General features: G+C 52.3%; 6 protein-coding genes across 6 annotated transcripts; 2 read left to right on the forward strand and 4 right to left on the reverse strand.

The window, feature by feature from the left end:
- Positions 1 to 2,559: 2,559 nt before the first annotated feature.
- Positions 2,560 to 3,693, reverse strand: KRP23_1202 (uncharacterized protein; the record flags this gene model as incomplete). Its single annotated transcript, XM_067882454.1, has 2 exons — positions 2,560 to 3,348; positions 3,418 to 3,693. The coding sequence occupies 2 exons, from the start codon at positions 3,691 to 3,693 to the stop codon at positions 2,560 to 2,562; spliced, it is 1,065 nt and encodes a 354-aa protein (XP_067751770.1).
- A 115-nt stretch (positions 3,694 to 3,808) lies between these two features.
- On the reverse strand, positions 3,809 to 5,121 carry KRP23_1203 (uncharacterized protein; the record flags this gene model as incomplete). Its single annotated transcript, XM_067882465.1, has 2 exons — positions 3,809 to 4,669; positions 4,741 to 5,121. 2 exons carry the CDS (start codon positions 5,119 to 5,121, stop codon positions 3,809 to 3,811), a joined length of 1,242 nt encoding a protein of 413 aa, XP_067751771.1.
- A 386-nt stretch (positions 5,122 to 5,507) lies between these two features.
- Positions 5,508 to 5,993, forward strand: KRP23_1204 (uncharacterized protein; the record flags this gene model as incomplete). Its single annotated transcript, XM_067882476.1, has 2 exons — positions 5,508 to 5,865; positions 5,953 to 5,993. 2 exons carry the CDS (start codon positions 5,508 to 5,510, stop codon positions 5,991 to 5,993), a joined length of 399 nt encoding a protein of 132 aa, XP_067751772.1.
- A 291-nt stretch (positions 5,994 to 6,284) lies between these two features.
- On the reverse strand, positions 6,285 to 7,239 carry KRP23_1205 (Abhydrolase domain-containing protein AFT2-1; the record flags this gene model as incomplete). The annotated part of the gene is made up of 2 exons (XM_067882487.1): positions 6,285 to 6,708; positions 6,767 to 7,239. The coding sequence occupies 2 exons, from the start codon at positions 7,237 to 7,239 to the stop codon at positions 6,285 to 6,287; spliced, it is 897 nt and encodes a 298-aa protein (XP_067751773.1).
- Positions 7,240 to 7,433: 194 nt separating this feature from the next.
- On the reverse strand, positions 7,434 to 8,415 carry KRP23_1206 (Abhydrolase domain-containing protein AFT2-1; the record flags this gene model as incomplete). Its single annotated transcript, XM_067882498.1, has 2 exons — positions 7,434 to 7,869; positions 7,940 to 8,415. 2 exons carry the CDS (start codon positions 8,413 to 8,415, stop codon positions 7,434 to 7,436), a joined length of 912 nt encoding a protein of 303 aa, XP_067751774.1.
- Positions 8,416 to 9,269: 854 nt separating this feature from the next.
- On the forward strand, positions 9,270 to 13,196 carry KRP23_1207 (Telomerase reverse transcriptase; the record flags this gene model as incomplete). The annotated part of the gene is made up of 9 exons (XM_067882509.1): positions 9,270 to 9,319; positions 9,395 to 9,551; positions 9,623 to 9,919; positions 9,988 to 10,875; positions 10,933 to 10,997; positions 11,062 to 11,229; positions 11,295 to 12,425; positions 12,488 to 12,851; positions 12,921 to 13,196. 9 exons carry the CDS (start codon positions 9,270 to 9,272, stop codon positions 13,194 to 13,196), a joined length of 3,396 nt encoding a protein of 1,131 aa, XP_067751775.1.
- Between the last annotated feature and the right edge of the window lie 230 nt (positions 13,197 to 13,426).

Raw genomic sequence — 13,426 nt, forward strand, 5'->3', positions numbered from 1 at the left:
ACGATCGACACCATGGCAATCGGCTTGGAGATGTGGATGTCGGGTGCAATCGCTGTGATGAAGAAGAACCAGGCCGCAAACGCCATGTTCGTCAGGATCAGCAGAGCCATGAAGATGAGGAAGTTTTCGGCAGAGCTCACGAAGCCGCAGAGCCAATAGATCAACGTGCCAAACACCACACTCTCGCCGACTGCTAGCGGGAGCTGGGCGACAGAACACGACAGCACGTACGCCGACGTGCGATAGAAGCTGGCACCGCGTTGCTTGTAGAAAATATCGCGAGCGGCCATGAACGTGGGGATCAAAGACGTCTGTCCGACCGCCAAGAAGAGAATGCACTGGAAGAGGACTCCCAGCATCACTTGCACGTTGGCTGGATCAATGTCCCAGAACATGGAGGAATTGAGAAGACCCATTACGGTAATCATGACAGCGCGAGAGATCAAAAACTCCTTCTCTCGGATCGTTAGCATCGCCTGCCTGCGCATCAGCGTCGCAGTGCTGTCCCAAAACGACTGCTGGAATTCCGGCATCGTGTCTATGTCCTCCGCTTTGTTGGTCACCAGCTCCTGGTCATGAGGTTCCTCCAGCGTACGGATCATGTTCTGGTAGATCCTCGACTGCCGGAAAATCGTTCCGAACTCAGTCGCTAGACGTGGAAACGTGTTCATCCCAATGGGCAACGCACGCTCGTACTGGCGCTGCTGCTTCGTGCCGAGATCCAACAGGAAGTCAGCCAAGTCTCTTCCAGGCGGACGAACGAATCCCATGGACGAGAAGTAGTTTTCCACCTCCTGACGCGGGCCGTGATACATCACCTCGCCCTCGTTCAGAATCATGACATCGTCAAACAGGTTGAACACTTCCGGGGCCGGTTGGAGCAGTGCAATCACGACGGTCTTCTTCATCTTCGTGGCCACACTGCGCTGGGTGCTGATGATGTCGAAGGTTGCCGCACTGTCCAAGCCAGTACTGATCTCGTCCATGAACGCCACGGTTTTCATACCGAACTCCATCTCGCCGGTCGTGACTCGTTTGCGCTCTCCTCCCGAGACACCGCGATGCATCACATCTCCGACGATGGTGTCGTGGCAGTTTTCGAGACCGAGTTGACGGACCACAACGTCTGGATAGTGATCAGACAAAGCGTTTGCCACGTCCAGAGCAGCTTTGTTTTGCTCGATGGTTCCCTTTGAGAACCGCTGCTCGCCTTCGTGGATCAGCTTCCTGCCCGAAAACTCGTGCGCGAATCCGAGCGTCTCCTTGACCGTCAGCAACGGAAAATGCTTGTCGCGTTGCGGCACGTACGACGCCAATTGGGGCAGTCGTTTGGAAACGGCTCCAAGCTCCTCGCCGTTGTAGGTCACGGCACCTTCCACCGTGACGTTCTTGTCCATGGGGAAGCGGCCGCTAAGGATCTGCATCAACGATGACTTGCCCGATCCAGGCTGTCCGAGAACCAGCGTGATGGTACCTGGCTTGAAGACGCCGCTGGTACTCTTGAGAATCTCCTTGCGCACGACGTTCTCCTTGGACGAGCATTTCGTGACTATCTTCTTGACCGAATTCCACAGCGTTGGAAGCTCGTGTTTGTCTTCGTCCTCATCCGCCACGACGATATCTGCCGAAACAGACAAATTGCTGAAGCGCACTTCCATCTGCGGCAGCGAACGCCCCATTGCAGCCTCAAAACTCGTTGCGACGTGGTCGTGGAGTGCTTGAGGACCGTGGGCCATGAGAGCATCCGGCGACTCGAGGCCAGGCTTTTTATCGGTCAGCGGCATGATGTTGGAAGCCTAATGCAGAACTTGTTTTGTGAATGTTGATGTTGAGCTCACGAAGAAAATTGTTGAATGCCATTGAGGGTTCCTTTCTTGCGTGGTGTTGCCTGTACAGGTTTCGCTGGAGGATTTGCGTAAACGAATGACGGGATTGTTACAGCTGAAGGTGGCCAATGACGCGTTTGTACTGCAGTTTTGGGAGGAGTAATCTAGTTTTGATTATTTCGAAATACATCTGAGTAATCCACTCAGGTGCTATTTACGAAATAATCAAAACTTCGATTACGCAGAACTTTGGTTTGTTGTCGCGACGGAATGAGTGTACAAAATGGCATAGCGGCCTTACGTGTGAGCTGACAACTGGTTCGTAGCAAAGCCAAGCATTAACGGCAGAGCGCTGGCTGATGTTCTTTAACGACTGGGTTTTGACAAGCTTGTAGCATTGAACCTGCCCCACCAGAAAACACACTTATCTTTGGAAATGTGTGGATAATGAAACGAGAAATCCGCTAACTGGTCAATCCACTTATTTTCCTTCCTGGTGGCTGCTCTAGGTTGGCATATAAACTCCGAGCGTGGCAAGACAGATCGGATTTTTTCCGCTCGTGCCATCGCTATCTTTAATTCTAAGTGCAAGGAAATAACGCAAACGTCTCCCTGGGATCGCTCCTAAGCAGCAATCACGTTGGGAAAGCAGTAGGCTTTTACAAAACGGAAGCAAAAGATATGTTGATAAGTTTAACTATCAAATCGCCTGTTTCTTTGTTGACGTGTACGCTCATTCTACCTTGGTTGTGGATGCTTGAACAAGTTGCTGCTCCACGCACCGCCTTGTGGTATCGCCCCAGCACACAGAGCTCTCTTTCATTTCTACCTCAGGATTCTGGAGTATGTTCGTGTCGCTGCGGTGGATTTGCAAGCACGTCCAACGCGTAACCACTACGTCAGATCGTCTCGTGGAATCACGATCAGCTTCTTTCGTCTCACCGGAAAGAGATCGAGCCGTGATAATCGAAGTTGTGTCTCCCCGCACACGTTTGCCAGTTTGGTACGGATGCAACTCATCAAAGTCTACATAATTAGCAGCTATAATTCCGTAGGCATCGTGCTCACTGCCTGCTCCGTCGTGGAATCTCGGGAACAGAACAGTATTTGACTCCACGATTGATCCAGAGGAGACAGCCGAAGCAAGTCGAATCTGAGCAAACTCGGAGCTCTCGAAGTCGCTGTCTTCGCGAACGGAAAGACTACCGAAAACCTCAGAGAGAACGATCTCGGCATTCAGGATGGAGTTCAGGATAGCGTCGAACACTTCGACGACCCGAACTCCGTGGATGGGTAGAATCTCAAACCTCACAACAGAGTAGTCTCCATCAGGGGCGTCGAAGCGTTCTTCCTGGCAATATGTCGACGCAAGATCAAGCCCGTGACTTCTTGCTGCGAGATAGCGTTCTCCATAGTCCAGCTTGCGGTCTTTGAGTGCTATCAAGGTTTTGTAGCGCTCTGCTTGGTCAATTCCAAGGCGAATCACACTTTGTCCGGGTTGGATAAAGCCTAAACTTCGTTGCTACAACAACAACAACAAACTGGTTAAGTTAGTGCCCGCTATCGATACACGCCAACATATGAATCTTACCACGTGACTCGCAAATGCTGCTTGCGTTTGGGCGAAAGGCAGATGCTGTTCTTGAACGAACTCGTGCAGTACCACGCTTTCTAGCTGACTGCGTCGAGTGGCTTTGTCGATCTCACCTTCATTCACTAGCACTAGGAGCTTGAGTGAGTCCAGTTCGCTTTGCAGTTGTTCCGCCTGCTCTTCCAAGTTTCGCTTGCGCTCTTTGCGAACCGCGTACGCAGTTGTTGCCCGCTTCGTCTGTGTTTTCTTCGATCGGGTCTTGTTGCGTTGCGCCATTCCAGTCGTGTGGGCAGTACGAGATGAAATGAAAAGTGAGGGCCCCAAACGTAAACCTTTCGCTAATCGTCGTAATCAAAATCAATGGTTATGCAAGAGGAATATCGTCATCAGATTATTTGTCTACTGCTGCAGCTCGCGACGACGTTGGATGCTTTGGGTCGTACATGCCAGTCTTGCCCAATCGTTGCTGGATGCACGTCTTCATGGTATCGCCAAAAGAAACTGTGCTTTCCTGTAGCTCGCGCAGTGCATCAGCCGAAAGGTCCATCTTGTTGCGTCGAATTTTAGAGCACGTCCAGCGCGTGGCCACGACCACGAGCTCTTTCTCGTTTGAACTATCCTTCGACTTGTTAGGACTGTTACTGCCCGAGCTTTGGGACGACGGAATCGGCTGCATGAACGAGCGGATCATGAACACGGTCGTCGTGTCTCTCCGTACGCGTTCCTCCGGCTTGTAGGGATAAAGTTCGTCCGAATCGACAAAGTCCGACACGATTAGTCCGCAGTTTCCCTCATCATCATCGGTACCCTCGAGGAACTCGGCGAACATGACCGTGTTCGACTCCACCACCGTCCCCAGCGAGGTCGACGTCACCAGACGCATCTGAGAGAGATCTCTCTGGTCGGAATCGTTGTTTTCGCGGATGGTAATGCTGCCAAAGAGCTCTGAAATGATGATCTCAGCGTTCTGCGCGATGTCAATGAACGCATCAAACACATCTCGAGCTCTGGCGCCATGCACCGCCCTGTTCTCGAAGAGTACGATACAGTAATCTTCTCCTGGACCGTTGTTCCGCTCTTCCTGAGAGTAGGAAGATCTCGGGTCCAGTCCTCGGCCCCGAGCAGTGATGAAGCGCTTGGCCTCCTGCAACTCCCGGTCTTTCAGTGCTACCAGTGTGTTATGACGCTCTGCTCGATCGGTCCCAAGTCGAATGATAGTCTGCGCTGGGTGCAGTGTATCAATGTTTTGTTGCTGCAAAAGGCGACAACTCCAGCGTTAGAACAGTCTAACACATCATAAAAGCAGCAACAAACTCTTCTTACCAAGTGGGTAGCAAGCATGGCCTGCATCTTGGCGAACTCTACGTGCTGTTCCTGGATAAACTCTTGCAGCACCGAGTTGCCCGCTGCTGCGCGTTCATTGGACTTGGCCGCTTCCCCCTTCTCCACCAGCACCTGGTACTTGAGTCCGTCGAGTTGTTTCTGCAGTCTCTCCACTTGAGTCTTGAGTTCCACCTTCTGCTCTCTGCGAATATCGTACGTGGTCTTGCGCTTCTTCTCTGCAGTTGGTTTCGCCTGAGCGTTGCGCTTCCGACTCGCCTCTTGAGGCTCGGACTGGTCCTGTCGACCTCCATTGGTGTCTGCGGACAGTTCCAAGCGGTGGACGCTGGTCTCCCACGCCGAAGGACCAGGAGGGGAGGCCATGGTGTTCAGTGGCCTATCGATGAGACGTTAAAATTAATTAACAGATGCAGACGGCGCAAGAATAGGGATTGCCGTTCAGGATTGGCACCTCCGCCAGTTCAGGGCATGAACATGGTCTTGTATCGTGACATTTGATCAACACTTTAGATGCCGAGTTGGCAATGGACTCATATTGCTTCACGATTGCAAGCCCGATAAAATGCACGCTGCATTGAGGGTATCGTTGCACCAAAGGTCTTCTTTGGACGAGGTGAACAATCACGGTCTCTGTTGACTACGTCAGGGTATCGTAACCACGTGAAGGACTTCCTCACCTGAGGTGAGGCGAGTCACCTCACGTTATCGCGGGTGACATCCTAGACTTTTATCTGGTTTGACAAAGAAGCATGGCCAACCCAACGGCATCTCAAAGTACACGGTCGAGTGAGCCTCTACATGCGACGTCGAGCGTAGGGCTACTCAATCAAAGCAGTGAACAGGCTCCTTTCAAGCGGGTGAAGAAGGCGGTTGAGACGAGGAAGAAGCAGCAGGGGCCATCCAAGAAGTATCGAACGACGTACGATATCCGCAAGCAGCAGAAGAGCGACCTCGTGGCGAAGGTGGCGAGGCTGCAGAGAGAAGTGAACTTGCTCAAGCACCGAGTGCTCATCGAACAGGGCGAAGCCTACATGACAATTCAGCGCACGAAAGTTGCCAATTCTGTGTTGCGAGAATGCGTACAGGACCAGCACGTGACGATTGCTGGTATGCAAGCCATGCTCGTCACTCGCATGGTAAATACTTGCGCTGTGTGGTTCATGCAATAGAGCTGACGTTTTGTCACCTTTTCAGCAGCAAAGCCACTCGACATCTCAGACGACACAAACCGTTAGGCTGGGAACCGACCGCGCTGAGCACCGTGACACTCTGGTGGCGATGAAAAACCGCAGAGCAACGGCTCGTCACAGTTTGGGCCAAGACCTTGATACGAGCTCCGTATTCTCTATTGCATTGATAAACCTATATCTTCAGCCAAAGAGGTCGTGGTCGGGACACGGCCCACACAGAGCTAGACATTTCGAAAGACGGTCTGCCAAGAGATTTCCACGGCGAAACTATAAAGAATCAATATCTAGCTATACATCAACAAGGACATCACCTGTCCTGTAGAACCTGTTGGCCCCCTAGAGTCTCGCCGTTTGAAAAGGTTGGAGCTCCTGGAGGCTGTCGATGACATTCTGCGCCACTTGATCAGGTTTCTCCATTACGAACGCGTGCGAAGTGTCGGGAACGGGCTCCCACAGCGAGTAAATGTTCGGCCACTTGGCGCTGATCTCCTGGAAGACCTTCGGGAGGAACATCTTGGTGCGACCTCCGCTGTGGAAGAAGACTTTGCACTGTGGTTGTGCGAGCTGCTGGTCGTTGAAGAACAGCAGCTTGTGGCAGTACAGTGACGCCTCGATGGACGGACTGCAGGCCAGAACCGTGTCACCCGTTGACTTGTCCTCCACGAGTGCCCCCTTCATGTACGCGTCCAAGGCCTCACGGTCCCAGGCTGCAAAGTTCTTTAACTTGCGGAGATGGTCCTCTGCTGCTGCTCTTGACGGCCTACAAGAAGGAAAGTGTCAAGTTTGTGACGTTTGATGTAGACGAAATGGTAGTTTACCATGAGGATTCACGCTGGAGGGTGAGTGACACCAAGAAGTTGGTGACGACGTCCGAGTTCAGGTTACCGTACACCGGTTCGAGCAGGATGAGGCCGTCGAAGGTGCCTGGGTACTGCACCTCCGTGTTCCACATGGCGGAAGCGCCCATCGAGTGACCGATTCCAATCAATGGCGTGTTGAGGCTCTTGCTCTTAAGCGCACGAGCTTGGTGCAGCACTTCCGCGGACGTCCAGGCCGTCATGTCAGCAGCTGGGTGGTGAACTCTCGGCGCTGCAGGGTTGCTGAGGTCGAGCTGAGGAGCAACAGATTCGTCACGGTTGCTGCCGTGATATTTGAAGTCGAAGCTCACGAACTGAGTGTTCACTGCTCCGTGCAGCAATGAGGAGTCTTTCAAACGACGAATAATGGGCTCCCAGACTTCCTTGCAGAAGCCTCCGCCGTGGGCAAACAATAACGTCGCCGCCGTGGACATTTTAGGTGGTTATCAGTTGAAGTGCGCTGGAGGCTGGTGCTTTAATTGTGGTATTTGACATTTTCGAGAGCCACGACAGGTTTACGAAGCTTCGGAAGTGTCGACGAAGCAGAATAAACATAATTTGTGATTGTTCAGGGCGACGGTAACGCCCCGTGGGACGTTAAGGCTTGAGCTGCGTCTCTAATGGCTATTTACAGGCGTGAGTGGCTCGGAGACGCGCGGAACGGCTCGAGTTCGGCCAAGCTCATCAAAATATCTTGAGCCACTGCTTCAGGATTCTCCATGATCATGACGTGAGAGCAGCGAGGAATGGGCTTCTCCAACGAGTAAATATGGGGCCACTTCTCGTTCATCTCTTGGAAAATCCACGGCAGGAACATCTTGGAGCGACCTCCGCTGTGGAAGAAAACCTTACCCTTCACGCGTGCGAGCTGCTCATCGCTGCAGAACATGAGCTTGTGGCAGTACAACGCCGCTTCCATGGACGGACTGCAGGCCAGCTTCGTCCATCCTGTCGACTTGTCTTCTACGAGTCCGCCTTTCATGTACGCCTCCAGCGACTCGCGGTCCCACGCGGAGAAGTTCTTGAAATTGCGAAGATGTTCCTCTGCTGCTTCACGCGATGGCCTGTTTGAACAGAACGAACAATCTATCAGTACTCACCTCCAGAGCTCACAGAATCTACCTACGCTCTTACCACGACGACTCACGTTGCAGCGTGATAGACACCAGGAAGTCCGTGACTGCATCAACTTTGATGTCGCCATACACCGGCTCAAACAGAATGAGACCAGCGAAGGTGCCTGGATAGTTCACTTCCGTGTTCCAGAGCGCACAAGCTCCCATCGAGTGACCAACTCCAATGATCCGTCTGTCGGGGTTCTTGCTCTGGAGTTCATGCACTCGCTCTAGCGCGACTGCAGAAGTCCAGGTGGTTAAATCTCCAGACGAATGGTACACTCTCGGAGACTTGGGGTCGCTCAGGTCCAGTCGCGGTGTCTCGGACTCGTCTCGGTTGCTACCGTGATACTTGAAGTCAAAGTTCACGAATTCAGTGTTCACGGCTGCACCCTGCAATAACGGAGACTCTCGAAGGCGACACATAATGGGTTCCCAGACTTCTTTGCAGAAGCCTCCGCCGTGGGCAAACACCAGAGTGATCGTTTCCACCATTTCCCGGAGAACTTGTTGGTGTCGCTGCTGTTGGTAAGGATGGAGACGATTAAGTTGTGATGGCTTAGAGCGACGAAATGTTGGTTGTTGGTTGCAGCAGCGACGCCATAACGTTTCTCAGAGCGACGAAATTGATAGGCACATTTTAAATGTATAATACGAACTCAGTAAACATGCATACCTATTCACTGTCCTTTTGACGTGGTAAACCACATTTGGGCTTATTCACATGTCTTCAAGGGGAGATGTGGGGCCTACGAGTCGTGGAAGGCCAACAATCAGTTCGATGTTGCGTCCTCTGTCACTTACTTCCAGCGAAACATTGTAAACTCCACTCAATAGTTTGCATCGTACGCTTAGAAGAACGTCGTACACAAGGACATCCCTCATTTTGAAGTGTATGCAGCAACATACCTACCACACCTAGCACAATATGCGTTACCCATTATTTAAAAAAAACATACTTACCACAAGTAGCAACTCGTCCTTGTACAGATATGCAAACAAATGGGCAGCCAGCGCATTCCTTCGACAGGACGGGAGCTTGTCTGCGGGAAGCTCGGGTTGAAGCCATGAAGGGGGTGAACGTGGAGTTGATCTGCACACCCAGCGGTCTCGATATTTGGCAAGGGGGTGGCAAACCTGCAACAGCGTGAAGAGCAGGATTGCTGTGTAAATCCCACGGCAGGCTATTCAATACAACAACATCGCTATCGACCACATCACAGTGAAGGACGGCGTTGAACCCGTATCCAAGCTCAACCACGAAGGCGTCTGGCAAATTCGGCATCGTGTTGATCTTTATCCGAGTGCAAGTTGAAGTGGTACCTGTCACTCTTTCAAAAGTGTGTCCCATGGACGCGCTGCTCGCGACGGCGCAGTCGCTGCGCTCGCTCCTGCAGAGGTGAGCGGGGGATACAGTAGCTGCGTAGCGTATCGTAATGGCTAATAACATGGTGGTGCATTGGTCCATGGGTAGTGCGGCGCAGGAGCTCGGAGACGATTCACTCTACCGGAACCTCTCACTCCCAACCAGCCAGGACGTGGGCTTCGCTCTGGACCACACGTTCGTGATCCGGGCAGGGGTAGAACCATTCCCACGGCGTCCGTGGAGCTGCGAGACGTCCATTGCACATGTAGGAACTAGAATAACAAGGTAGAGTGACGTAGAATTCGTGGAGGTTGCTGATGTTGGTGGTGGTGACAGGGAGAATTGGTACATCATGTCATCGAGCGGCTTCTGGCTCGGAAACGGGCGGACAATTGGGAGGACGCCAACGTTTTAACCCTCGGGTATCGGGAAGTGACGCCCGGGGCTACTGGCCACCGAGTGGCGCAGTCCAATGGGATCATGTGCTACTACCCGAACACTCTCGTGGCTGCTCTGAAGAAGCCGCTGTGGGAATCTCTGCATCGGCTCATGGGGGACGACCTCCTGACGCACTTGCTATTGAACTACACGATTGTTGTGCAACTGAAGGAAGCCTCGCTGTCGTATATGCAGGTAGAGTGCTGTCTGGTTGAGAAGGGGGTTGGATGTGGTGGCTAATGTGGTGCTTTGTGGTGTGTTAGCTCACTGGAAAGAGTCTTCGACAACAGAAGCGACTGGGCGACGCGACTGCCACTTTAAAGCGAGAAGTGTCGATCAACCACGTGATGTATGCGAGGGATTTTCGAAAGGATCGAGTGTTCGCGAGCTCCCACGCTCTAGTGAAAGCGTCCAAGACAGGCGAGCCGATTAGTCGGACGGAAGCTTCACGGGTCCTCGGATCCATATTCCCAGACACTGCAGGTGGAAAGCGCTTGCCCAAGCGGCTGATTAACCTCATTCCAACGATCCAGGAGATGGTGGCACGGTTCAAGGCGTTCAAAGTTGAAGAGCTCGCAAGGAAGTTAATCCCAGTGCACGCTGGGTTTCGTAAGTTCATGGCGGGTCATCCAAACATCAAGCGAATGCTTGCGGAGAAAACTGCTGATGGTGATGCAGAGGCGACATCGAGACCTATCCTGCTTCCAATCGTTCGTAAAGCGCTTGACGACGGATATTCGAGCCAAAGCGAGGTTGTGGCTCCGAGCTGCGATCGGAAACGTAAGCGGAGGGAGGAAGCTATTGAAATGCTGTCACACGCTTCTGTGGGGACATCGAAAGCTGGTAACGGCATGCCAGCGCCGGTGGGGAAGAAGACTAAGAAGACAGTGGCCAACCCAGGAGATCGGGTCAGTACGCACTCAACGTCAGACGTGGCAAAGCTGCAACAGCACAAAGAGGATATCAAGACGATGCTGACATTTGTGACTCCGAAGAAGAAGATTTATCGGCTGGTTCGGAAGCTGCTAGCTGGAGTTGTGCCTAAGGAGTTGTGGGGCAGCAGCGACACAAAGAAGAACTGGAAGTATGTCAAGTCGATGCTGCGCAAGCTCATTTTTTCCCGAAAGTTCGACATATTTTCGCTGAAGAAGGTACGTGACTGCAATTCAGCCATGCAAGACAGAAGCTGTATTGACTATGTTGTGCAGTGTGCTGAAGAGTTTCAAGTTACGAGAGTGGAATGGATGAATACCAACTCGAATGCGGAGTTCTGGTACTGTGTTGGGTTTTCGTTATTCCTGAAAATGGTACAACTAATTCATTTGTGGTATGTTCAGCCCTCCAAATGAACGAGTCAAGCGTCAACAGCTTTTTGAAGACGTGCTGCGGTGGGTGATATCGTCGCTGATCTTCCCATTGTTGAGAAACCTGTTTTACATTACAGAAGCAGAAGGAGTGGCGAATGAGATCGAGTTCTATCAGCGTCCAGTCTGGAATGTGATCAGGTGGGGTAGCTAGCTACTGTGGGTGCGACTTGCCAAGTGCTAAGCGCTGAATTGTTATGTTGCAGCACACTTGCTCTAGACGATCTACAGGGAGGCATTCTTCAACCATCAAGCGACAAAACCCTGCAAGCCAACCGTAGACGGCAGCTAGCAACCTCTCGTTTGCGCTTGCTCCCGAAACCGAGTGGAATTCGACCGCTGATGAATTTATCTAGGGCTGTGGACCAAGGCAAAGTCTCAGTGAACAGATCCATGGAAACCATACACCGAGTGTTGACGTTCGAGATGGAGCGCCAGCCAAAGCGATTTGTTGGGGCCTCCGTCCGAAACGTGGATGAAATCTACAAGCGCATCAAGCCTCTATTCCGTGAAATCTCTTCATGTTCTCGATGCGAAGAGCGTCGACGTGCATCAAAGGGCACCCCAAAGGCTTACTGCGTGACTGTCGATGTGGAGCGTTGTTTTGATACCATACGGCCTCGGAAACTGTATCAGGTTCTCAAGAAGGCGATACAAGAGGATGAATATCTCATTCGCAAGCATTGGGTTGGCCACCAAGTCGCTCCGATCTCAGATAGCGATGAATTGCTGCCTTCGTCTTCGTTTTTCTTCAAGCTGGAGCGTCCGGCATATCCGTCTGGAGAATTGTTGGGGTTTGAAGAACTTGCAGCGCAGTCCAAGAAAGAGAACGCAATGTTTGTGGACGGTGTCCTGTACGACTACCTGACCAAAGCTAAAGCGCTCGAGCTGCTGAAGGAGCATTTGTCTACGAACGTCGTCCAAGTCGATGGCCGTGACTACGTTCAGCGATGCGGCATCCCGCAGGGCTCCGTGCTCTCCACCACGTTGTGCAACATGTACTATGCCCATTTCGAGCGGCGAGTACTCGGCAAACGATTGCCTGAGGTATGCGACCCAGCCATCGTACCAGTATCCTGCTGTCAACACGAAGGGCTGTTTCGGTACACCGATGACTTCATGTTCATTACGACGGACCTGAAGAGGGCGCGAAGGTTCGTCGCCGTGATGCACGAGGGCAACGAGGAATTTGGGTGTTTTGTCAATGTTGCCAAGAGCCAAGCGAATTTTGCAGCTACTCAGGGGCTTCCAACCAATGCACCAGGTTCTGAGTGCATCTCATGGTGCGGTATGCTGATCGATGCTACCGATCTTCAGCTCTACGTCAACTATGAAAAGTAAGTGCTGTCATGTTGGGGTGTACACCAATGGAATAGCTAACTTACTCTATGATCTGTAGACTGAGTAGCTCGTTGCTGCAAGCTTCGATCCCTTTCAACGAAACGAAAGCGGTACAAGATTTTTTCGTTACCAAGGTGGTTTCTGCGATTCGTCAGCGCTGGCATGCGCTGTACTTTGACCCCGAGCTGTTGTCGGAGGACACGATCCGCGTCAATCTCTTCCAGATGCAGATCGTGGCAGCGCACCGACTCACGATTCTCATCGAGATGCTGCCGTTCGTGAATCGAGACATGCACTTCTTTCACGAATGCATCCACCGAATCCTGAAGAAGATGACCAAGGGCATCCACCGCAGCCTGGAACTTGCAGCTCAGCCATCGTCTGGCCTGTCACTATCGTCGTACCACGCACAGAAACACCAGGTGCGGAAGTGCAGCAATTTGTCCACCTACATCTTGCCACTGACATGTCTGTTTGTGCCGCTGGTGCAGGTTTGGACAATTGGTCTCCGTGCTTTCCAGCTCATGATCCAAGCCAAGCGAGATCAAGCCAAGACGTCCAACGCTCAGCGCAAGCAGCAGTGCAACTGGGTGGATTGGCAGAAACTGTTGGACGCCATACAATCCGAGCAGAAGGAGTTCAAGCAGCAGGAGAAGAAGACTCGAAGTACTGGACCCGCTTTTGACTTTGCGTGGCTCATGTCAGACCGCCGCAATGCGTCCATGTTGAAGCGGTGCCTTGGTGTTGGAAGTGTGGACAGATCGTAAGCGGGTCACGTGTTGACATCAGGACACCAAGAATCGACACGCAAATGACGCATTAATCGATCCGTCGTTGCTGTGCCGGGTCGTGCTCAAGACTGACCCTGACTGACCCAGGGCCGACGAAGACACAGCACAACTCTGCACTCTTCCTTCGTTGCACGCCGCGCAGAGACTTGGCCTGCAACGCGACGAGGATTTGCCTGTTTCTGTTTCGTGGCTGGATGACGGGCAAT

This window comes from Phytophthora ramorum (assembly GCF_020800215.1).
Source record: "Phytophthora ramorum isolate Pr-102 chromosome Unknown Phyram_PR-102_s0001, whole genome shotgun sequence".
In the NCBI taxonomy this organism is placed as follows: domain Eukaryota; phylum Oomycota; class Peronosporomycetes; order Peronosporales; family Peronosporaceae; genus Phytophthora; species Phytophthora ramorum.